This window comes from Schistocerca serialis, chromosome 10 (assembly GCF_023864345.2).
Source record: "Schistocerca serialis cubense isolate TAMUIC-IGC-003099 chromosome 10, iqSchSeri2.2, whole genome shotgun sequence".
NCBI classification, from domain to species: Eukaryota; Metazoa; Arthropoda; class Insecta; order Orthoptera; family Acrididae; genus Schistocerca; species Schistocerca serialis.
In genome coordinates, this window is record NC_064647.1 from 123246385 (window position 1) to 123269582 (window position 23198).

Genomic DNA, 23198 nt, shown 5'->3' on the forward strand with positions numbered 1-23198 from the left:
AGTGTCTGGAGAAACTGATATCGGTGACGATCTTGCATATGTAATAAATTTATAAAATTTATTCGCAACTGCTTAATCTTTCTGAAACAGGTCGCGTTAACTATGAACATATCACATATTAGTGACACATAAACCAGGACCCGGATTTCTCGTTTTGTCGCGAGTGTTGACCTTAACGACTTCGGCTATATGAGCACATCTCTGTGTCGGTCGGCCCACACACCAGTGTCAGCGTCAACTCTTTCTTTCTGAGGAACCTTTTTCTTGACGTCCCGTTCTGCTCCGTTCCGTTGACGGCCTGCATGAATGCTGCCATTTGAAATTCATTGTGCATTATTTTAACGTTTCCTGTACTGTAACACGACGTTAAAGCCCAGTCCACACGCAACGATCTGTCTGCACAGACATCGGCGCAGATGTCTGTACATGCAAAAGATCGCTGCAGATGTGGTGTGTTCACACGACACAAACCCCAATCTACTACTCGCCCGCCATCTGTCGGTGTAGAAAAGAAATTTCAGTGGCAAGCGACTGCGATCCCCGTAAACGTCAAAAATTTAATTCAGTTATTTTGAAATATAGAAATGGAGGAAGTTCTGTTGTGGTCTGTGTTCGCAACTTGTGTTGCAAAAAACATTCAGACCAACCACAGGAAACAGAGAAAGCGGTCAAAATGTTGTAGACAGTGGCTGCTAAAGCGAAAGCAGTTTTCTCACGTAAATTTACTGCGAGAGTTGCAGGACGAACCGGTTTTGTTTTACATTACCTCGTGTTCCATTTCCTCGCACATTGACACTCCAATTTCATCTTCAATTGTACTCCTGCTTGGTCTTGGCGTTTCTTGATCACTAAGTAAGCCAAGCAGATCAAAATACCATAACGTTGGCTGGTACACTTGATCTACACCAGATCTTCTAGATTTCTGAACCTTGGATAACTCTTTTCGGTAAACAGTTCGCTGACAGACTTGATTTACTTGACTTGCCTTCATGAACTCATCCTTCAGGACAGCGTAAATAGCTTCACATGTGTTGGGTATTATTTCACTCAACGCTTGTTTCGATATTGCAGTTGAAAATTCCAAATCCTTGTAGCTCCTTCCTGTTGCTAGGAATCTTAATTTTACCGCCAGCCGTTCATGAGGAGAAATGGCCCTTCTCATACAAGTATTTTTTCTCATAATGTGAGGGGTTACAAGCTTTAAGAGACAATTATAAGTTTCGACATCCATCCACAAATAATTTCGCCAGTTCGCAACGATTTTTTTTATTTTTTATTACTGTTTCTCTGTTTGCCGAGGCGTCAACTGCCCGCAATTTTTCAACTAGAGCATTGTATGCTGCTGTCTTTTTGTCTCGGTCACTATTATATTCTTTACTTTTAATCTTCCACAAACATATTTCAATGAATTCACTTACAAACTCTCGAGAACACTGACGAGTATCAGCCATTTTAATGCCCTGTGCGTACAAATACAAACACTAGACTGAGCAAACAGCTGTTTCGCGCCAGATTTGCGGCGATCTCCTGTCCACACGCTCCAACTTGTCTGCGCAGATGTGGTTTGAACCCACAGATTTGAAATATTTCAAAATTACCATCATTTATAAGTTTTGGTTGCACTCACTTTAATTACATAAAATTATAATTGTTCCTCAAATTTTGCCATTTTCTTAGCAGTCTGCGAAATGAAGATTCGAAGGCACGTTCTCTTTCCCAGTACTTTTTTATTCACTATGTTGGCAGCCTGCAACCCAAGCCGGCAGTTGTTTAAGATCCCTGATATTGGTAATGCAGCCCTTGGCGTGCTGCTAGGTGCAGTATAATTAGATGCTAGTGTGTCTCGGAGTTCGGTGCTGTATCACTGTTAACTGGATTGATTGTACAATTACTGAATAGGTTCTTGGAAGCTTGTTTTCGAAAGTTGTAAGCATGACAACCCTGAGGCCCTTCACTTGTAATGACATGTTCAAATTCAATAATGTGTAAGTAAATATAAAATTTGCAGTAGTGCAGCAGTGAGGCTTAAGAAACTGCTTCACAGACGTTTATTCGTTGGCTAAGTAGAAGACGCACTATGTAGGCTTGTTTCGTAGGTATAAGCAAGTGTATTTTGCGTAATGACATTGCTCAGTTTTGATAATTTCGTCTCTGCCGTAACAGTCATGTGCTTATTTCCACCTAGTCACTGTGTGAAAAATACAATGTATTTGCATAAATTATATAATAGCAACATTGTTATGGTGAGAATTATCAGCTAGCCCTCCTCATCAAAATCTTTGGCACCAAAGTGTGAAGATGTAGTAGGATGGTACGTCGTTCACGTATCGTATTTACATTAAGTATTTTAAGTATGAAGGAGTCTATTTATTGAACATCGCAACACCAACACACCGTTTTTTCTTGTTTGCAGGAATCTAGACCCACTGACTGAAACTGTATCCTTATATTAAACTTCTAGTTGTAACTATAGTGTACGAAAGTTACCAGAAAGTTCCTTAATATTTGTACAGTATGGATTGTCTTTCTACATGCAGTACCTCGCTCACTGGCCAGAATATTTTCAAGTGGCAGAATCACCAAATGGGGAAATCATGGGTTACAGTAAGTACGGCCTGTATACGGCGCTCAAGTTTCACGGTGTGCGGAACGTAGTGTATTTCTTATAACTGTATTTCACTTTTTATGATGAATTTTTGGAATAAAATAATTATCTTAAATCATTTTCGTAGACTTTTAAATAGTATGTTAATAGCAGATTTTTTCAGTTAATCAGTGATACGTTCATGTTGTTTACAAGGATGTTTGTAAACATTAAAAGTAAATAGTCACTTTCTAACTTACAGGTATTTAGACTTGGAGCTGCAGTAGATGTGTAGTACGCTCCATTTCCAAAGCACACTAATTAATACTTTGTAATTGATGTACTAACAGTTGTTAAATTTTCTTGCTGATTTTAATTTCATCTAATTTCCTGCCCCAGCTTTCTTTTAGAAAATTTAATTTTATTTAAAGATTTCTGAAATATTAAACAAAAATATTTTGCTCATGTTATGGGTATTTCCTTTTTTATAATATTCAAATGAGTTTCGTGTTGTATACTTCTGATGTTTAAATTACATAAATATTCACTAGAGTAGTTTTTTGGTGTTTTATTTGCAACATTTGTTTTAGACATCAAAGCCCTCTAACTATAATTCAAAAAATAAAATGAGAATTTTCTATAACACACTTTCCTGCATTGTATTCATGGATGTGAAACGGAAAATTTTTCTTTATCAGTCTTCGTTTTGAAGCCATATATGTATGTGCAGCCTTGACATTCAAACCTGTGTTGTATTATCATTCCTTTGTTCAAAAGAAGAGGGACTTCCAAATAAAGGGAATACCACTACTTGTGTAATAGCATAGTAGCCCCATGTGCCCCCCCCCCCTCCACTCCCCCACACCCAGTTCTCCTAATATCTTGATTGTGTTGAGAGATAGATGTATAGTGTAGCCTGAGATCCATATTTGTGCCATGTTTAACACACGTTCCACTATAAAAACCCAAATTGCAAGGGGAGCCATTCCATGCCAAGTGGTCTAATATCGAGAAATGTTCCCACATGACTATCATGGATTTTGATGAAATTTTGTATGAACATTCACACATGTTCTCAGTGAACACTGGTAAAGCTTCAGTTTCAGAAATTCAATACTTGCAGAGATATAGTCACTTGTTTGAAACAATAGCACAGCTTCCAATAGTGCATCCTTGAACTTTCAGCAACTTTGAGATGATATATCTCCGTAAGTATTTGCATGAAAGAAACAAAACTTGGCCATCTTATACAACTTTTAGAGCTCTTTAAGGTAAAATATTAAGAAAAGGATTTCTGAGCAATTTTCATATAGATAATTTGAAGCAAAGTTGGGCGAAAAAATAGCTGTTTAAAAAAAATGCGAACTTTAGTTTTTTATATCTCCAAAAGTAATTGTGGGATGTACATGAAACTTTGCACACCATAACTCACCAACACAAGGTCTTGGAATATAAAATTTCATTCTCATATTGCTTTCCATTATTTCACAAATCTAGGGTGAAGTTGACGATTTTTCAAAAAGTGCTAAAAATGGGTATTTTTAGTCAAATTTTTCAAAAAAGTGTTTTCTCCAAACTCTTCTAAACTATGGTCACTAGAAAGAGCATATTCTAAACTATCTAGAAAAGTGGATATGGTTTTGCAATGCGAGCATATAAGGCCCTAAAAAGTAGCATCATTAAAGAGGCGCACTGGAAGTTTGAACACATTTTTCTGGCACTCAAATTATACCTGAAACCTTTTATTATGCCTAATAAATGTTTGTTAGTGCCTTGAATAATTGAAATAATAAATCTGGGAAATAGGCAATGAGACTTGTCAGAAAAACTTGAAAACTATCTATGAGAAGTAGCCCTTCTGCTTTTATCGTAAGTGTTCATCTGCATAAAACTCTCCCCATTTGTAAAAGAGAGAGAGAGAGAGAGAGAGAGGAAGAAGATAGATCATAAAGAATTCAATGAATAATAGCTTCATATTTTTTGTACTTCTCAAAATTGTAAATATAAGTGGAAAATGAAGACCTAATTTTTGGATTCAATTGTATAAAACATTTTTCCAAAAAATAATCTGTTTGCTTGAATCATGCATCAAGTGATGTAAATTTTCCAATCAATATTGCAGAGATTTTAATACCAAGGTGTTGTAACCTGTGAATTTTTGTCTTAAAGTTATTAGGGAAACATGTTAAATTGGTTGGTTAAACATCTAAGAGTTTTAATTTTGTATTTAATCACACTTCAATGCAGCCTACTACCTTGGTAAATACGTAATCACGAGTTTCACAGAGAAATTCACAAGATTTACTGTTTATAGAAAATATAATGGCAACAATTACTTTAACAATCAGTTTCATTATTGTGAGCCTTGTTTGAACAATCAGTATTTCAGTGGTGTGTTTGTAGCAGTGAGTGGGTTCTCTTGACAGTGTGACTTGTTAAGTGATTCGTTAGACCATCAAAGTTTGTAATCTAATTTACAAAAAATTGTTTTGATTGTGTCTTTTATAGCATATATCTCTAATTAGATTTTTTTATTGGTATTATACATTGTGTATAATTTCATTCAGTAGCTATTTGTCTGAAATTTAAGCAGATTATAATTTGCACTTAGAGGCTAAATACATTATTTAGTTACTGATTAGATATGGATGCAGAAGGGAACAGCATACCTTCATGCTCAGTTGGGCAAGTATTGAATTTCTGAAACTGAAACTTTACCAGTGTTCATTGAGAACATGTGTGAATGTTTATACAAAATTTCATCAAAATCCATTAGGGTCATGTGGGAGCCTCTAGACCACTTGGCATGGAATGACCCACGGCACATCCAGAAAAGTTATAATTTCCATAAGATTAATACACAGATCTCAGGATTTGAGTACATATTATGTATGTATACTGTGCATCAAATATGGAAGAATGCAAGAGGGGGGCCAGGGGGCATTACGCAACATCACACTAGACCATACCCTGATCCAAACTATCTGCTGAGGTGTGATAGATATGGATTTAGTTAAATACTAATCTAGCTATAAATATAATGGAATCAAATGTTTTATGAAATAATATGGATACTGACTGTGGAACCTGACAAGTAAATGGTATTAGTTGAAAAAAAAAATTAAATAGTAGCCTATCCAAAACTATAGTGTGAATAATGTGGCCAGTTTATCCTACAAGAATCTGTTTCCCTATTACTAGGAAGGGAACATTCTTATTTGTGCAGTTGTTGAAGACACTTGTTTACCTTAATCTTCCATTCACCCAAGAATATATTTAAAAAAAATAAGAACATGGCTTCAGTTGCTGCCTGAGACTACTTTTGTGTGTGTGTGTGTGTGTGTGTGTGTGTGTGTGTGTATTTTCCATTGTTTGTTTGAGTTTTAAAAATAAGTTGTAGACAAAAGAAATATATATTAAGCTGAGGTAAAAGGTTCCATATTCTTCCCTAAACATTGTGTGGACATATTTAAACATTCAGATGTATATTTATTCACCAGACTGTGTAATAGCTTTCCATAGGTCACCATTACAAAAGTTCAGTGGAGAGTCCAGTATGGAATAGCAATATATGAAAAGGATGTATTGTTACCATAGGGCCTATAGAGGAGATGTTGAGTTGCAGATAGGCACAGTGAAAAGACTGGTATACATTAAAGCTTTCAATGAAAAGCCCTTCTTCCAAAAATAGAAAACACATGAAAATTCACACAAGTTGCACACATATGACCACTGTGTAGCCAAAGTGACCAGAGTGTTTCTTGAGTGCGTGCACACATGATTTTGGGAGAAGGCCTTTTGACTGAATTCTTAAATGCATACCATTCTTTTCATTGTGCCTATCTGCAGCTCATCATATCCTGTATATGGCGAGTAGCAATATATCCTCCTCACAATTTTGTCCTTCCAGAAATGCTTAGCATGTAGAGGAAAACTTAACAGCTGCTTTTAGATGTTGGATGACTTGGACATATCACTGACATCTTTCAAATATCGATAAATTTTATGCAGAGACATAGTATTCAAGGGAATTACAGAAGTGTCGGGTTCCAGCTGTCTGTTTTGACCCATAACATCATCAATATGGCAAAAATGGCGAAACGCCAAAAACGATAACTCATTGGAAAAACTTCCAAACCTTACATTTGGAATTACAAACACTGCCGCCAACGACTTCACACATCCAACACCAAGGCTCAAATAAACCCAATACAACACATTATACTCAGCACATGCATACACACCATCATAGGGCACCACGAAACACAAGATGACATCTACAAACACAACCAACTCATAAACCCCGTGCCATAATTACATCACAGCCACAACACCCTTACGTCGTGGGCCAAAGCAGATGGGTGGAATTGGACACTTCCAATGTCCATATTCATGTTGCAGATTCTATGATTCCATCTTTTATAGTTAATTTTGGAAAATTTGCGTGCCCCTCCTGCCCAATTCCAATTTCAGCAGAGGCTCTGATTGAATTTTGACCACATGATTTAATGTGCATGGGAGGATTTCATTGGTAGTGGACTATTGGCCTGTACTCTAAGGTATATTCCTAAGGGCAACCAGCTGTCACATACTTGGTTTTTAAGCACTGTAGATGGTGTAGTCAAAGCAGGGAACAATATATCCAATGAAACAAGGACAACATGTGATTTTTCAGTTTTACCTAAAAACTGCCACATTGCATGAGAACATTAACAAAACAAGTTAATTTAGAAAAGGAAAAACTGGAAAAATAGTTTACATTTGTTGAGGTGAGATTTTCTGTGTGAGTGATGAAAGTAGAGGCAGTGAAGGGAAAGTGGTAGCAGTGTTGCATCGATACAGTGGGTGGCATATGATGTAACTTTCTGGTTATAAAAGGCAACCAGTGACACAAAAGAATTTCATCTCTTTGCCAGTGTCAGGCACCTAGTGCCCTTCTGAAGACGACTTTGTAGGAAAAAATATACCACCAATAAGTACAAGCTTGATAAAATTTTAAAATTTAAGAAAGAAAAGTTAAAGATAGAGATGGTGCATACTTAAAATTATCATGTCATTAGCAAGTGTCAAAAGTAAGCACGTTTATGCAACATATTACTGTAATCCTCAAAAAATTTAAAAAATCACAAGAACAATATGTAATACAACAGTAATGGTGCTTTACTTCATAGATCCAAGTAGTGTTTACAGTTAACAAGGACTTCGTCATTCAGCATCAGGAAGTCTGACTTATTGTACTTAATTCATAAAATGTTGCCAATTATATTTACTTCACAAAGCGTATTTAGGACTTCAGCAAATATGTGATTACATACTTCCTAAACTTGCCTCCATTGCGCCACATGTTATATGTACTGATGTATTTCAACAAATACACTTTCAGTTGTTGAAGACAGGTAAAGTACTAAATCTGAAGTAGCAGACACAAGTCTGAGACCTGAGTTCCGTCAAGAGCAAAACATGTTACTCATTTTAAGAGAGCTGCCAGTAACTGAGTTTGTAGTGTAAAAGTATTGTAATTGCATAATTATTGGTTCACCTCTCAGTAGCAGCAACAACTTTTTACTTTCATTTGAAATCTGTTTTCATCAAATGTAAAGATTAAATAACAAATGTGGAATTACAGTTTCTAATCAGAATAAATTATGATACAATATGTGTAAGGGTTTAGAAGCATATTTTGCTATGGGAAAGATAGATACTGTCTACAGGAGAATTAAAGGGCATTTGATGAAAAGAAAAGCAGCTGCATGAATATCAAGAGCTCAGATGGAAAAGCAGTATGAGATAAAGAAGGGAAAGCTGGAAGATGAAAGGCATATGTAGGGATGCGTGAGGGAAATGAACTTAATTGCTATATTATGTAAAGGGAAGAGGAAGTAGGTGAAGGTAAATGTAAATGTCGTGTGACTACGGCCCCCCCCCCATCAGGTAGACAGTTTGCCGGGTGCAAGTCTTTCAATTTGACGCCACTTCGGCGACTTACGCGTCGATGGGGGATGAAATGATGATGATTAGGACAACACAACACCCAGTCCCTGAGCGGGGTAAATTTCTCCAACCCAACCAGGAATTGAACCTGGGCCCTTCGGATTGACGTTCTGTCGTGCTGACCACTCAGCTACTGAGGGCGGACAGTAGATGAAGGTGAGACGGAAGTTACAATACCTGGAAGAAGACTGACAGACTGAATGACCTAAGTCAAAACAAGGACCCTGGAGTACTCTACATTCCATCATAACTACTGATAGCCTTGGAAGAGCCAGCCATGACGAAACTCTTCCATTTGGGGTGCAAGATGTATGAGACAGGGGGAAAACCCTCAGGCTTAGAGAGCAATGTAATAATTCCAATTCCGAAGAAAGAAATTGCGGACAGATGTGAAAACTAGCAAACTGTCAGTTTAATAAGTCATGATTGCAAAATACTAACATGAATTCTTTATGGGATAGTAGAATAACTGATAGAAGATAACCTCAGGGGAGATCAATTTGGATTTTATAGAAATGTAGGAGCAAGGAAGGCAATACTGACCCTACGACTTACGTTAAGGAAAGGCAAACCTCTTTCAAATTCTGAAGATAGCAGTGGTAAAATACTGAGAGTGAAAGGCTATTTACAATACATACAGCAACCAGATGGCAGTCTTAAGAGTTCAGGGGGCATGAAAGGAAAGCAGTGGTTGAGAAGGGAGTAAAACAGGGTTGTAGCATATTCCTAATATTGTTCAATCTGTACATTGAGCAAGCAGTAAAGTAAACCAAAGAAAAATTTGGAACAGTAATTAAAGTCCAAGGAGAAGAAAAAAAACTTTGAGATTTGCCAATGACATTGTGATTCTGTTCAGAGGCAGCAAATGACTTTGAAGTGCAGTTGGACAGAATGGCCAGTGTCTTGAAACGAGGATATAAGATGAAGAAACAAGTCACTTAAAATAGCAGGTGAACTTTGCTATTTGGGCAGCAAAATAAATAATGATGGCCAAAGTAGAAGATATAAATGGTAGATTGGCAGTGGTAAGAAAAGCATTTTTTAAGAAGAGAAATTTACCATCAAATATAGATTTAATTATTTTGTGAGGGTATATCACACTCCAGACAAAACTTCACATATTGTATCTTCTTTCTGTTTCGTAATAGACTACTAATCAACACCAAAAGGTACATTCAAAATCAGTAATGTATTGTATTTATCCACAGATATCACATTTCCTGACCCTTTGTTAGAACAAATCATACTGAAAGACACATTTTGGAGAGATATTTAATGCTGTGTGTTATCTGTGCTGGATGTTTTCAGTTCGAAACCTGAGACATTTACTGTTCCATTTGTGTGCTCGATCCACTGCAGTTTGTGCGATGAAACTGAAGTTTCAATGACATCACAGGCCTTGTACTGTGATTGATTTTTGGATGAATAAATAAATACTGAAAGTGTTCGAATTGGTCAGTAATGAGAGAATAATCTTAAATGGCTCATATTGTCAACCATGTTCACACAGTGGAACAAATTCACTCCTGAGAAAGAGTACTATTATACATAAGCAACATGTAATATTACAGAACGTACTCTTATATTAATAAAAATTTCTCAATCTTCTAGAAAACAGAAGGTTAATTTTAAAAAAAGAGAAGAAAAAGAAAAGAGCTTGGAGACAGCTGGAAGCAAACCCACAAGCTTTAATACTGTAACACTGCAGCATGTGGATATACTGGTGTCATCTTAAGAGACTTTTATATGATCTCTCTTGTCATTAACTGACTTTAATTATAATTAATTGCACCAAGAAAAGTTTTTTTATAAATCTTCATTGTCATTGCCTTAAAACAGCATACTTTCATAACACATACTTTATAATATCAAAACAAGTTCAACCAACGACATGTTCTCAAGATATTCTCAGTGTGTTAGTGCTTTGAATTGACATTTATTCATAGGGTGTAAGTTATAATGTAAAACCTACCTATGGGTTTATTTGGATGACGAGAAAATTCAGTATAACATCTCCCAAGTTGTTATTGTGACAGACATAACGTGACATGGGGTGGCTAGGCTGAAGAGAATGAGTCTCTGGGAGGACCTCGAGAGTTCTGCTCTTTAGAACCATGCCCCTAAATCTCTGCCACATGGAACTAAGTGGCATTTCTAGGTGCAACCTTAAGAGTAGTTACTACCTGTAAAAAAAAAAAAAAAAAAAAAAAATATTGCTCAATATCAGCAGATCCAAAAATGCTAACTGTCACTACATAAATTTGTGTTGGAAATACTCAATATGTGCCTGATTATTTAAATTCCATAATCCATTGTTGAGAAATGTATTGTAATAATACTTTTGTGGCAGCTCCGCCTCAGAGCCTTTATCTAAAAGCCACATCTTCCCTGTATATTCAAGTTCATAACAGATTCGTATAAACTGTACAACTACACAACATAGAAACTTACATTTTCTAAGCTTTCCTCCAGTCTGCCAGCACTTGTTCTATTTGAAGTGGAAAATTTTGACTGTCGAAGTCAAAGATGTTTTTTGGAGCTTCTCTAAGCTGGAATTGTTGTGAGGTTTTCTAGAGCTTTTGATAACAATTGCCTGTTCATAATTAGGAGTAAAGCTAACAACTCAGAAAAAATAGAGGTTTTGAGTGGAAGATAGGTTAGAAATATGTGCCTGTATGCTCAATGCTAATAACTTATTGATTTGCAACTGTTGACAGCCCTGGAATTATATTTGTATTTCATGGATATCCAGGACCACATAAACCATAGTGAAAATGTTCGTGTCCCCTGTCCCCAGATTCACTACACATGATGTGGCACATGAGCCTTGTGTAGCAATAGTTCTTTGGAAGGAGCTTCCTGGTACTTGAAAGACCACAACTTGACCCTTTCAAATTGCCTGTTACTCATGGGAAGCAGGAGTGAATCTCCACAGTAGGTTGCCTGTTTGTCCTACATATTTGCACCACGCTGAGCTTTTTAAAGGGTAGAGACAGATGCTTGATTAGCTATATTGCTAAATCTGCTGGTGGATGATATCGAAACCATTCAGAAAATCTCCTCTGCCCCAAAATGGCAGATGTTGTCACCAGATTAAAATAGACTGTCTTTCTAGAGCCTCCAGTTTCCTTTTTATTTCTCAGTGGGATTTCAGTCAGTACTTCGTGGACTACTGGCTTGTCATTTACCCTCTTTAGCAAATTTTTTTTCCTTTCCCAATTTGTGTAAATTTCCCTCTTTATTTTCTACCCTGCTGTTTTCCTTATCTCAAGGTGTTCAGACAATTGTTAAGTTGGTTGGTCTTTCTTTCTTTAGTCAGATGAAGGAGTCTGGATTCCAAAAATAGTACTTTATCAGCCATTTATGAGTGTTTCCCTGCATTGCTACTTGACAACTATTCACCGCTTCCTCCCCCCCCCCCCCCCCCAAAATTAACTAAATAACTGTTTCAGCAACAAGATTTCCTTTCATTTGCATGTGAATATAATTGTTCTTTGTGTAATTTCAAGGCGGTGACTTCTCTGGAAAATTGCAAATTGACAGTGATATTGATTTTACTGGAAAAGTCAGGGAAATCTTGGAAAATTCTGAGAGACTCTGGAGGGAGGGGGGGGGGGGGGGGGGGGGAAGAACTGTTGGTTTACAGAAAGAAATCTTCCTAGTAATTGTGTTATAAATCGGTCAGTAAAACAAGAGGTTGTGGAGCCTTGTAATGGAGAGTCAAGAACAAAATTGAATTTTTATGATATCCGTTGCTCAATTGTCTGCCTGGTGACCTCGGGAATATTCATGGTTGTCCACAAGTTCTGGTAATGGCGATGGGCAATGTTAATGAAATTTTGAGGGGTGGCCAGGCCTGTTAACTTACAGAATTATTGACTTAAACTTTGAATCTATATTACTAAATAGCTAACCCTGTTCCTGGCACCAACTCTTAGATAGGCAACCCAGTTGCAGGGCTGTGTATCGAAGAGCTTCCAGGTGCAACAAAATTTTTTCATAATTTTGTGTAATTATTGACTGAATGTAAAATGATGTCATAATAAATTCATTAAGAGGTATAATCTTGAACACTGGAAGTGTTACAATCAGAAACTGTGGGTACACCTTCAGACAATGTAACTCTTCACACGTGGATGCTCAGACTACATTTCCCCAGTACTTGGGTGTGATAGTATTTTGACTTGCAATGAACACTAAATATATGTTTGACTCATTTGTAAAGTAAACAGAAGTTTGAAGCTGTTTTGTACATGAGAGTTTACCAGTTTTACTGGTACTCTCTAGTAGTAAGTTATGTGGCAACTCAAATTTCTCACATACAACAAAAATTGATTTAGGACAATTCGGAATATTAATGTTGAAATATCAAGGGAACATCCCAAGTTGGAATTAAATTGAAACTTCTGTAGTAAATTTATTCGAATAGTCCATGTGTACAAATGTCATGTGCTGCAGTTGTAAGTACTCCTTTTTTTTAGACTTTGCTTGTTGTTAAACCCTTAAGCTAAGACCCTCTTGTCTTGTTCTTGTTATTTTGACAGAATCATCAAATCCTGAGTATACTTGGGATTTTAAGAACAAACCTTCAAAAAAATAGAACCCCACTTATATCTGAGCACTTATAGTTTAGGATTTAATAGCTAGAGAGCATCAGTTTCTAAATTTGTAGCCTGGCTTTCGTGTTTTGGCCGAGGTAGTTGCCACTTGATATCAAAACGTGCCTGGTCTCTCTTGTGTATTGTTATTGTTGTTGTTTAAGTAATGCTTTCAAAAAAGGATGGCTGTATTGATCCTGAGTTTGACATTGAATTTTGTGGCTCAGAAAGTGGATAAGAATGTGATGTTATTTCATTAGAGATGATAGATAATCAATTGAGTGACAAGAGCTTGCTAGTTATATGAAATAAAGACATCCACTGTGCCTAGACAGCTCCTCCATTGATGGTCATGGTTTAACATCATAGCTACACAGGCTCCAAAAAATGGCTTGAGGGTATTTTAGTCAAAGTCCAGTACATGAGTATACTTGGGATTTTATTGTTGGTGATATTCAAACTTTTGTAACTCATTATTATAAGCTGTAAAAGCTACCTTAATATGTCCATACATCGTACAATTCACTACGGTATGTTTTTCATTAATAAAAAATATTATTTTTTGGCACATAATTAGGAAAAAATACTTCAGGGTTTAATCAAGCAGGGTTTAATACAGCAGTTTGTGATTTTCAGTTATGGGCAAGGCAGAGGGCCACGGAGAAAGCTGGCATGGTCACGTGACAGCACTGACGGTGTCGCCAGAGTACCGTCGACTGGGGTTGGCGGCAACGCTAATGGCCTGGCTCGAGGACGTGTCTGAGAAGTATGCATACATGGTGGACTTGTGTATAATATTATCTTTAGCCTATTGTACAAGAACCGTTTTTATTTGTGAATGAGCTCCTCATTGGTCACATGCCAGCGTGTACATCAGCTGCCAATAATCTTTAGTGAAGGGGGGGACAGCGAAGGGTACAGCAGATTGATTGTGTCAAGTACAAAGTTCTAAAATCCTGTAAGTTGTTCACCGTGTATGCACAGAAACAGTTGTCTGTTAACTCAAAAGTTACGGCCTGTTCGCCACACTCCCTTGTTTTATAGTAATACATTAATTGCTTTGTTTTCATGACTCGTTGCAAAGGTTTCATGAGGAATTGTTACTTTTTCCTCAGTATCTGAAAGCAAGTGTAAAGAATTTAAGAGTAAAGGAGGCCACTCACTGAATATTAGAAGTGTTGAGTTGTCAATGTGCACTTACATGGTGTATACATGGATGAGGAGAAGAAGAAGAAGAAGAAGAAATTCCCTCAGTTGGAAACGCACTTTTTCCCCAAATGAAAGCAGTTTTTCGCGTGAAGTGACAATACAATTTCCCTTGGAGCTCTAAAACTTAACAAGCTTTTGAATGGTAAAGATTTTATACAGTGACGTAGAACTTTGCAGCACTTTAGGACACGAAACCTGGCCACAAAAAAAGTGTTTTGAAAAGATCTTTCATGTGCAGAAAAATGTACACTTTGTATTTTCATGTTACAAAGTACAAATTTGAATTCATCTGGCACTTAGAACTACAAAGATACAATTACTAAAGTGAGAGGAGCACATGTTACCTTTAGAATATTGGTTGATGTTTAAAACTATAAAAGTTCTTGAGTGAAAGTTGTGTTTGAAAAGTTTGGACCACACTTTTCACATTCTTTCTGTTACTAGCAGTGTGAAGAATGTACTGTGTTGTGACCTTTGTCTACTGTATCCATTACAAACATTGCATTAGTCATTAATATATTCTACCATTGCTGGTTCTTTAATGCTGTTACTATATTCAGATTTTTTGTTCGGATAAATGTTCCTAATGACCTCATTTTTGCCTTACTGCAATTTGGTGTTAATATGTGAAAATGTCACCTGTTGATGGAGATACCTCAAGACGTTTATTTACGTCCGATGTGAATTGTCTCTGGTGCCAAACTGTTCAGCAGGCAGCAGTCACTCAAGGAACAAGCAATTTTAATACTGTTGTTTATACACAAATCCAGATGCACTGATGTAGATTCACCATGTGTAGCTGAGACTAGCCACTTAGGTAAAAACAGCTTTAGGGAGACACTGAACTAAATGGTTTGAGAAGTTCAGACACACGTTTTCTGTCCGTTTAAATTATCATATTTTATACGTCAAAATTTGGATAAAATCACTTACTTATATTAAGGTACTACACTAATTATTGGTGTTGGCCATGTGTGGTTTTCAAAATAGGTCCTGAATCACTAATCACATTGTATGGTGGCTATATTTTGATTTGTCTCATTGGTCAAAAAACCAAATAGCTCATTTTAGGTTATCAGATTTATTTTTCTCATTAATTCAATGTAGATCACTTAGATTTTTTTAATTGTTTCATTCAAATGCAAAAATTTGTTACAGAAAGCGCGCCTACTTTGTTGATCTGTTCGTACGTGTCTCCAACAAAGTTGCAATAAACATGTACAAGACCCTAGGGTACATTGTATACAGAACTGTTTTGGAATACTATTCAGGTGATCCTGATGAAAATGCTTTTGGTAAGTATCAGTAATAGAAGGGATATTACATTTGCTTTATGTACTAAGAAAATGAGCTTTACTACCTTGTCTGTTTGATTGTCCCTTCTTTTAAGAGATAAAGTTCGTAATGTTCTCAGTTTCCACCCCCACATGCGTTGTTAAGGATAGTTGGCAGAAAAATCTATTCTAGAAACTAATACAAAAGTATTCAAGTGCCAGACGAGAAATTGATAAATTAAGATTCATTAAGATGCTTCTGTTGTTTGGTAGCAGGAGTTGTTTGTTGTTGGACAGTGTACAATTTTCTTAGAATTTCAATGCTAGTGTAAGTTGAAAAGTGGAAGGAAGCATTAGTACCACGTAATGGATGGGGATGTCTTGTAGTATAGGCAGGTGATGGGTGGAATACATATAATGAAAACAGTAAATATGTCTCAGTGTATAGTAGAGGTGTTGAGAGATGAACAGCCACATAAACTGATACATTTTGTAGACAACAAAGCAACAAAATGTCTCTAATTGTGTCTCAAACAGATATTCATTTCTAAAGTGATTTTTACTGTGTGCTACTTTGCAAGTTGTGTATTTTTAAACTTAAGTATACTGAGCTCAAATAACACACACACGTCTAAGGATATTGTCCAATAACTTAATATTTGTGAATATCTACTACTTACGCTTCAGCTTTTTGGTGAGTAGTTGCCTTTACTTCCTAAGTTTACTGTCTGTTAATTCACTGGGTTTCTCAAAATGGTATTGCTGCAAGAGAAGGAATTTATGATTCAGTTTGTATGATCAGGAGCTGTTTTGACATTGCACAACCTTTTCTGAGCAAAGCATAAATAGCACCCATTACATATAGGGTGTTCCAAAATTATTTTTACAACATATTTCAGAAATTGAATAGGTAGTAAGATGTGGTTTTCAGGTATAATGTACACACATACCTAAAATTTCAGTGGCTATTAAAGAGATCAATGTGTGCACAGTCTGGCCTTGCATGCCTTTGTTAATGTGAAATTGCCGCCCTTGCGCAAGTTCGCAGTTCCTCTGCTGTGGTTTGGTAGACTGCACGCAAAGCACCAGCATATCAAACTACAGAAATTCAAACTGTTCCAACACACCCAGATAAACAGCCAAGGTTGATACCTCTACAAAGAAAAAGGACCTGCGACAGTCATGATGTAGACCACATCACATCCTTACCTTTGGACCAAAATTTTCATGCTAGAGTTGGGTGTCCTTGGAGTCACAGAGCCTCACATTATGGCAGTTTACCTTCCTGGACACATGAAAGCAAACTTCACCCATGAACACTGCCTTTCTTTCCTGTCAAGATAGTCTGCCATCATGTATGTATTTCAGAATCTAAATTGCTAGTGCTTTGTGCTTTGGCCTGTTACCAGGTTGGAGTACATGCAGCAGCTGCACCTTCTAGGCTTCATTCTTCTGTGTAGCTTACTGTGCACTGTGGTTAGTGGTAGCTGAAACTGTTGACACACTTGGATTGATTTACTTGGGCTGTAGATAAATTCATGCTGCACTCATTCCACATCTGCATACCTCATGATTGGATGCTCAGAACTTGTCCTCTTCATGATACTTCCAGATTTCTTGAACCTTGTGTGCCAGACATAATTGTGGTGTGCGTATCTGTAATGTCTGGAACTTCCGCTGGACCTGGGTGTCAGATTTGCTCTCTATCAAGCATTCCACACACTCACACACTGTTCCATCTGCTGGGAGTGGCTCTCTCTCTCTCTCTCTCTCTCTCTCTCTCTCTCTCTCTCTCTCTCTCTCTCTCTCTCTCTACACAATATCCTGGAATATATGCGATCAAGGTTGTAAAACCGAGCGAGGTGGAGCAGTGGTTCAACACTAAACTCGCATTTGGGAGGACGACGGTTCAATCCCGCGTCCGGCCATCTTGATTTAGGTTTTCCGTGATTTCCCTAAATTGCTCCAGGCAAATGCCGGGATGATTCCTTTCAAAGGGCACGGCAGACTTACTTCCCTAATCTGATGATACCAATGACCTCACTGTCTGGTCTCCTTCCCCTGAAACAACCCAACCCAAGGTTGTAAAGATCACTTTGGAACATCCTGTAGGAACTTCGTATCACATTTGATGCAGCTGGTTAAATCATTATTTTGTGTTTCATAAAACGTCTTGTTAATCCACTGATGCAAAATGTCCAGAGAAATATCCAGTTCATAATTGTCGAAAGTCCACTAGCTGGCATATTAAACTATCTGTCCTGTATACTTAATGGCTTTAACTTGCCCAGAAGTTGAGACAGCACCCAAGGCAAAACGAGCAGCCTTCTGCACTAAAATACTTGTTGTAATGTGATAAAAAAATTAATGTTCAGTAATGGAAGCAACCCCCCCATGAACGATGGACCTTGCCGTTGGTGGGGAGGCTTGCGTGCCTCAGCAATACAGATAGCCGTACCGCAGGTGCAACCACAACGGAGGGGTATCTGTTGAGAGGCCAGACAAATGTGTGGTTCCTGAAGAGGGCAGAAGCCTTTTCAGTAGTTGCAAGGGCAACAGTCTGGATGATTGACTGATCTGGCCTTGTAACAATAACCAAAACGGCCTTGCTGTGTTGGTACTGCGAACGGCTGAAAGCAAGGGGAAACTACAGCCGTAATTTTTCCCGAGGGCATGCAGCTTTACTGTATGATTAAATGATGATGGCGTCCTCTTGGGTGAAATATTCCGGAGGTAAAATAGTCCCCCATTCGGATCTCTGGGCGGGGACTACTCAAGAGGATGTTGTTATCAGGAGAAAGAAAACTGGCGTTCTACGGATCGGAGCGTGGAATGTCAGATCCCTTAATCGGGCAGGTAGGTTAGAAAATTTAAAAAGGGAAATGGATAGGTTGAAGTTAGATATAGTGGGAATTAGTGAAGTTCGGTGGCAGGAGGAACAAGACTTCTGGTCAGGTGACTACAGGGTTATAAACACAAAAGCAAATAGCGGTAATGCAGGAGTAGGTTTAATAATGAATAGGAAAATAGGAATGCGGGTAAGCTACTACAAACAGCATAGTGAACGCATTATTGTGGCCAAGATAGATACGAAGCCCACACCTACTACAGTAGTACAAGTTTATATGCCAACTAGCTCTGCAGATGACGAAGAAATTGAAGAAATGTATGATGAAATAAAAGAAATTATTAAGATTGTGAAGGGAGACGAAAATTTAATAGTCATGGGTGACTGGAATTCGAGTGTAGGAAAAGGGAGAGAAGGAAACATAGTAGGTGAATATGGATTGGGGCTAAGAAATGAAAGAGGAAGCCGCCTAGTAGAATTTTGCACAGAGCACAACATAATCATAACTAACACTTGGTTTAAGAATCATGAAAGAAGGTTGTATACATGGAAGAACCCTGGAGATGCTAAAAGGTATCGGATAGATTATACGAGTATAATGGTAAGACAGAGATTTAGGAACCAGGTTTTAAATTGTAAGACATTTCCAGGGGCAGATGTGGACTCTGACCACAATCTATTGGTTATGACCTGTAGATTAAAACTGAAGAAACTGCAAAAAGGTGGGAATTTAAGGAGATGGGATCTGGATAAACTGAAAGAACCAGAGGTTGTACAGAGTTTCAGGGATAGCATAAGGGAACAATTGACAGGAATGTGGGAAAGAAGTACAGTAGAAGAAGAATGGGTAGCTTTGAGGGACGAAGTAGCGAAGGCAGCAGAGGCTCAAGTAGGTAAAAAGACGAGGGCTAGTAGAAATCCTTGGGTAACAGAAGAAATATTGAATTTAATTGATGAAAGGAGAAAATACAAAAACACAGTAAATAAAGCAGGCAAAAAGGAATACAAACGTCTCAAAAATGAGATCGACAGGAAGTGCAAAATGGCTAAGCAGGGATGGCTAGAGGACAAATGTAAGGATGTAGAGGCCTATCTCACTAGGGGTAAGATAGATACTGCCTACAGGAAAATTAAAAGAGATCTTTGGAGATAAGAGAACGACTTGTATGAATATCAAGAGCTCAGATGGAAACCCAGTTCTAAGCAAAGAAGGGAAAGCAGAAAGGTGGAAGGAGTATATAGAGGGTCTATACAAGGGCGATGTACTTGAGGACAATATTATGGAAATGGAAGAGGATGTAGATGAAGATGAAATGGGAGATATGATACTGCATGAAGAGTTTGACAGAGCACTGAAAGACCTGAGTCGAAACAAGGCCCCCGGAGTAGACAACATTCGATTGGAACTACTGATGGCCTTGGGAGAGCCATTCCTCACAAAACTCTACCATCTGGTGAGCAAGATGTATGAAACAAGCGAAATACCCTCAGACTTCAAGAAGAATATAATAATTCCAATCCCAAAGAAAGCAGGTGTTGACAGATGTGAAAATTACCGAACTATCAGTTTAATAAGTCACAGCTGCAAAATACTAACACGAATTCTTTACAGATGAATGGAAAAACTAGTAGAAGCCAACCTCGGGGAAGATCAGTTTGGATTCCGTAGAAACACTGGAACACGTGAGGCAATACTGACGTTACGACTTATCTTAGAAGAAAGATTAAGGAAAGGCAAACCTACGTTTCTAGCATTTGTAGACTTAGAGAAATCTTTTGACAATGTTGACTGGAATACTCTCTTTCAAATTCTAAAGGTGGCAGGGATAAAATACAGGGAGCGAAAGGCTATTTACAATTTGTACAGAAACCAGATGGCAGTTATAAGAGTCGAGGGACATGAAAGGGAAGCAGTGGTTAGAAAGGGAGTAAGACAGGGTTGTAGCCTCTCCCCGATGTTGTTCAATCTGTATATTGAGCAAGCAGTAAAGGAAACAAAAGAAAAATTCGGAGTAGGTATTAAAATTCATGGAGAAGATATAAAAACTTTGAGGTTTGCCGATGACATTGTAATTCTGTCGAGACAGCAAAGGACTTGGAAGAGCAGTTGAATGGAATGGACAGTGTCTTGAAAGGAGGATATAAGATGAACATCAACAAAACAAGGATAATGGAATGTAGTGTAATTAAGTCGGGTGATGCTGAGGGAATTAGATTAGGAAATGAGGCACTTAAAGTAGTAAAGGAGTTTTGCTATTTGGGGAGCAAAATAACTGATGATGGTCGAAGTAGAGAGGATATAAAATGTAGGCTGGCAATGGCAAGGAAAGCGTTTCTGAAGAAGAGAAATTTAACATCCAGTATTGATTTAAGTGTCAGGAAGTCATTTCTGAAAGTATTCGTATGGAGTGTAGCCATGTATGGAAGTGAAACATGGACAATAAATAGTTTGGACAAGAAGAGAATAGAAGCTTTCGAAATGTGGTGCTACAGAAGAATGCTGAAGATGAGATGGGTAGATCACATAACTAATGAGGAAGTATTGAATAGGATTGGGGAGAAGAGAAGTTTGTGGCGCAACTTGACCAGAAGAAGGGATCGGTTGGTAGGACATGTTCTGAGGCATCAAGGGATCACCAATTTAGTATTGGAGGGCAGCGTGGAGGGTAAAAATCGTAGAGGGAGACCAAGAGATGAATACACTAAGCAGATTCAGAAGGATGTAGGCTGCTGTAGGTACTGGGAGATGAAAAAGCTTGCACAGATAGAGTAGCGTGGAGAGCTGCATCAAACCAGTCTCAGGACTGAAGACCGCAACAACAACACCAACAACAACAACAATGGAGGCAACATTTTCTAAGAGTGGAGAAATGTCAGTGCCTGGGGCACAGGAAATGCTCATGCCGTTGTAGACATGAAAAAACCGAATCAAAAATTTTCCAGAATGTGCACTTCATATTTTGCCAAGACAAGTCTGTCTCCTTTCTCACCTGAACCTGTAATTGGTAGTTCATGCTTCAACTAGCAGGTCATCTCCTTAATTTTGAGTCCAAGCAGAATGATGATGCTGATTACTTCCAACAAAATGTTGGTATTACCAAACATCTGTACGGGACTGTCGGATTGGCAAGGCTAATCACTAGTTATGATGTTGGTATCCTGGGCCTCTGCAATAATGTGATTTAATTTATTTTCAAGGGGACATCTTCAGATGTTCCCCTTTTAACAACAGATACTAGATTTGTAGAATGTTAGGATATGCTATGGATGAAGTTGGATCCTCTAGACACACCTGACATGTCACCCGCAGCAGTGAATTCATATAACACCTCCTTATTGATGTAGATAGTTAGTGTGGCTGTCATGCGTGCTGACAATAAAGACAAAAAAGACAATGAACCTCTGTAAAATAGCTGAGCATTGTGGACTGAACAATTTACAACCTATTTTTAATAACTGTACATTACTATGATATGGTGCAATAACCTGATAAAATTGTGATGGCTTAAGTGTGTGTTCTAAATGTGAATCATGATAACTATGTTTTGGCACATGTTGAAGGTAAGTTCTTCAAACTACTTCCAAACTTTAATAATTTTATTTACATTTAGCTATGATGATTAGCGTAGGGGTCCTGAAATCAGCCATTCTGTGGGCTGACGCTTCATTTGGTCGTGCAGAGATGTATCTGAGATAATCTTTGCAGCCATTTGGGGTGGACAAAACGCTAAGCTGAGCTAATAATATACATAGCAATTAATATAGCATACAGAAATTATTTATAATAGCTGGTTCTCTAGATATATTTCTCGGTTCATTTCTCATACATTTGGGTTCTTTTTCAGATATGCGGAAAGCACTATCTAGGGACGTGAAGAAAAAGTCGATGATTCCGCTGACTCATCCTGTACGACCGGATGAAGTGGACTGACGACAAGTTGTCTACTGAATGTCCGTCGGCAGGGCGTTTGACATTCAGTAGATTGCTCTATGTGAAAAACTGGCAAAGCATTTCGTAGGCAACAAAATACCTCTGCTAATTCTGGTTCAAAACAATCTGACTGAAAATAAGAACTGAAAATTTTCATTTCTCGAGTGATTTCTACTGTGTACTACTTCGCAGGTTTTGTACTTTTAAACTGAAATGTGCAGAATGTTGAATATACATTTGAGCATTGGAGAAGAAACAATTGTCTGAACTATAAGTGGGTGCAAGCAATAAAGTTTTTCAGTGACAGGGAACAACCCTGTGCCTTGGCATATCGAATTACTTCATTAGATTTAGTCTAGCCCATGCTGCATATTATCACTTGGTGTACAGTGAAACCTCTTTATAACGTTCCTCCATATAATGTTTTCCTCTATGTTACATCTGTTTTTTCAGTCCCAATGAAAAGCCCATATAAACAATGTTGAATTTTCCTCTTTACTGCATTTCCTCTATATTACAATTTCCTCCACGTAACACTCATATTTTTGGAACCCTGGTTGATTATTTACCTCTTTAACGTTTTAAGTGACTGGATGTATACGCATCGTTTTCTGTTCTGTGGATTCACAGTTTGCACTGGCTGGGAAAGCCCACGCTCAGCATGTTTCATATGTCAGCGGCAGAACCCGGTCATGTGACACACATTCTGCTTGCGATCTTTTTGGCGCCATTTCAGTTGATGTTTTGTATTCGTAACGTGTTG

At 37.8% G+C, this 23198-nt stretch overlaps 1 protein-coding gene across 2 annotated transcripts; it reads left to right on the forward strand.

Moving 5' to 3' along the window:
* Window positions 1–1786: 1786 nt before the first annotated feature.
* On the forward strand, window positions 1787–22764 carry LOC126425162 (N-alpha-acetyltransferase 20). 2 transcript variants are annotated; one of them, XM_050088113.1, is made up of 6 exons: window positions 1787–1985; window positions 2414–2438; window positions 2514–2604; window positions 13810–13939; window positions 15541–15677; window positions 22350–22764. In XM_050088113.1, exons 1-6 carry the CDS (start codon window positions 1933–1935, stop codon window positions 22433–22435), a joined length of 522 nt encoding a protein of 173 aa, XP_049944070.1. In that variant the 5' UTR covers window positions 1787–1932; the 3' UTR covers window positions 22436–22764. The 2 variants fall into 2 exon arrangements, with proteins under 2 accessions (XP_049944070.1, XP_049944071.1); XM_050088114.1 differs by lacking the exon at window positions 1787–1985 and adding an exon at window positions 2016–2311.
* The last annotated feature ends 434 nt before the right edge of the window (window positions 22765–23198 follow it).

What these genes read in the sequence shown, in the direction of transcription:
- LOC126425162 (XM_050088113.1), top strand. Translation starts at nt 1,933, where the DNA reads ATGACAACCCTGAGGCCCTTCACTTGTAATGACATGTTCAAATTCAAT. An exon ending in TGGGGAAATCATGGGTTACA is followed by an intron (nt 2,605 to 13,809) that starts GTAAGTACGGCC and finishes TGTGATTTTCAG; the next exon opens with TTATGGGCAAGGCAGAGGGC. An exon ending in TCCTGATGAAAATGCTTTTG is followed by an intron (nt 15,678 to 22,349) that starts GTAAGTATCAGT and finishes GTTCTTTTTCAG; the next exon opens with ATATGCGGAAAGCACTATCT.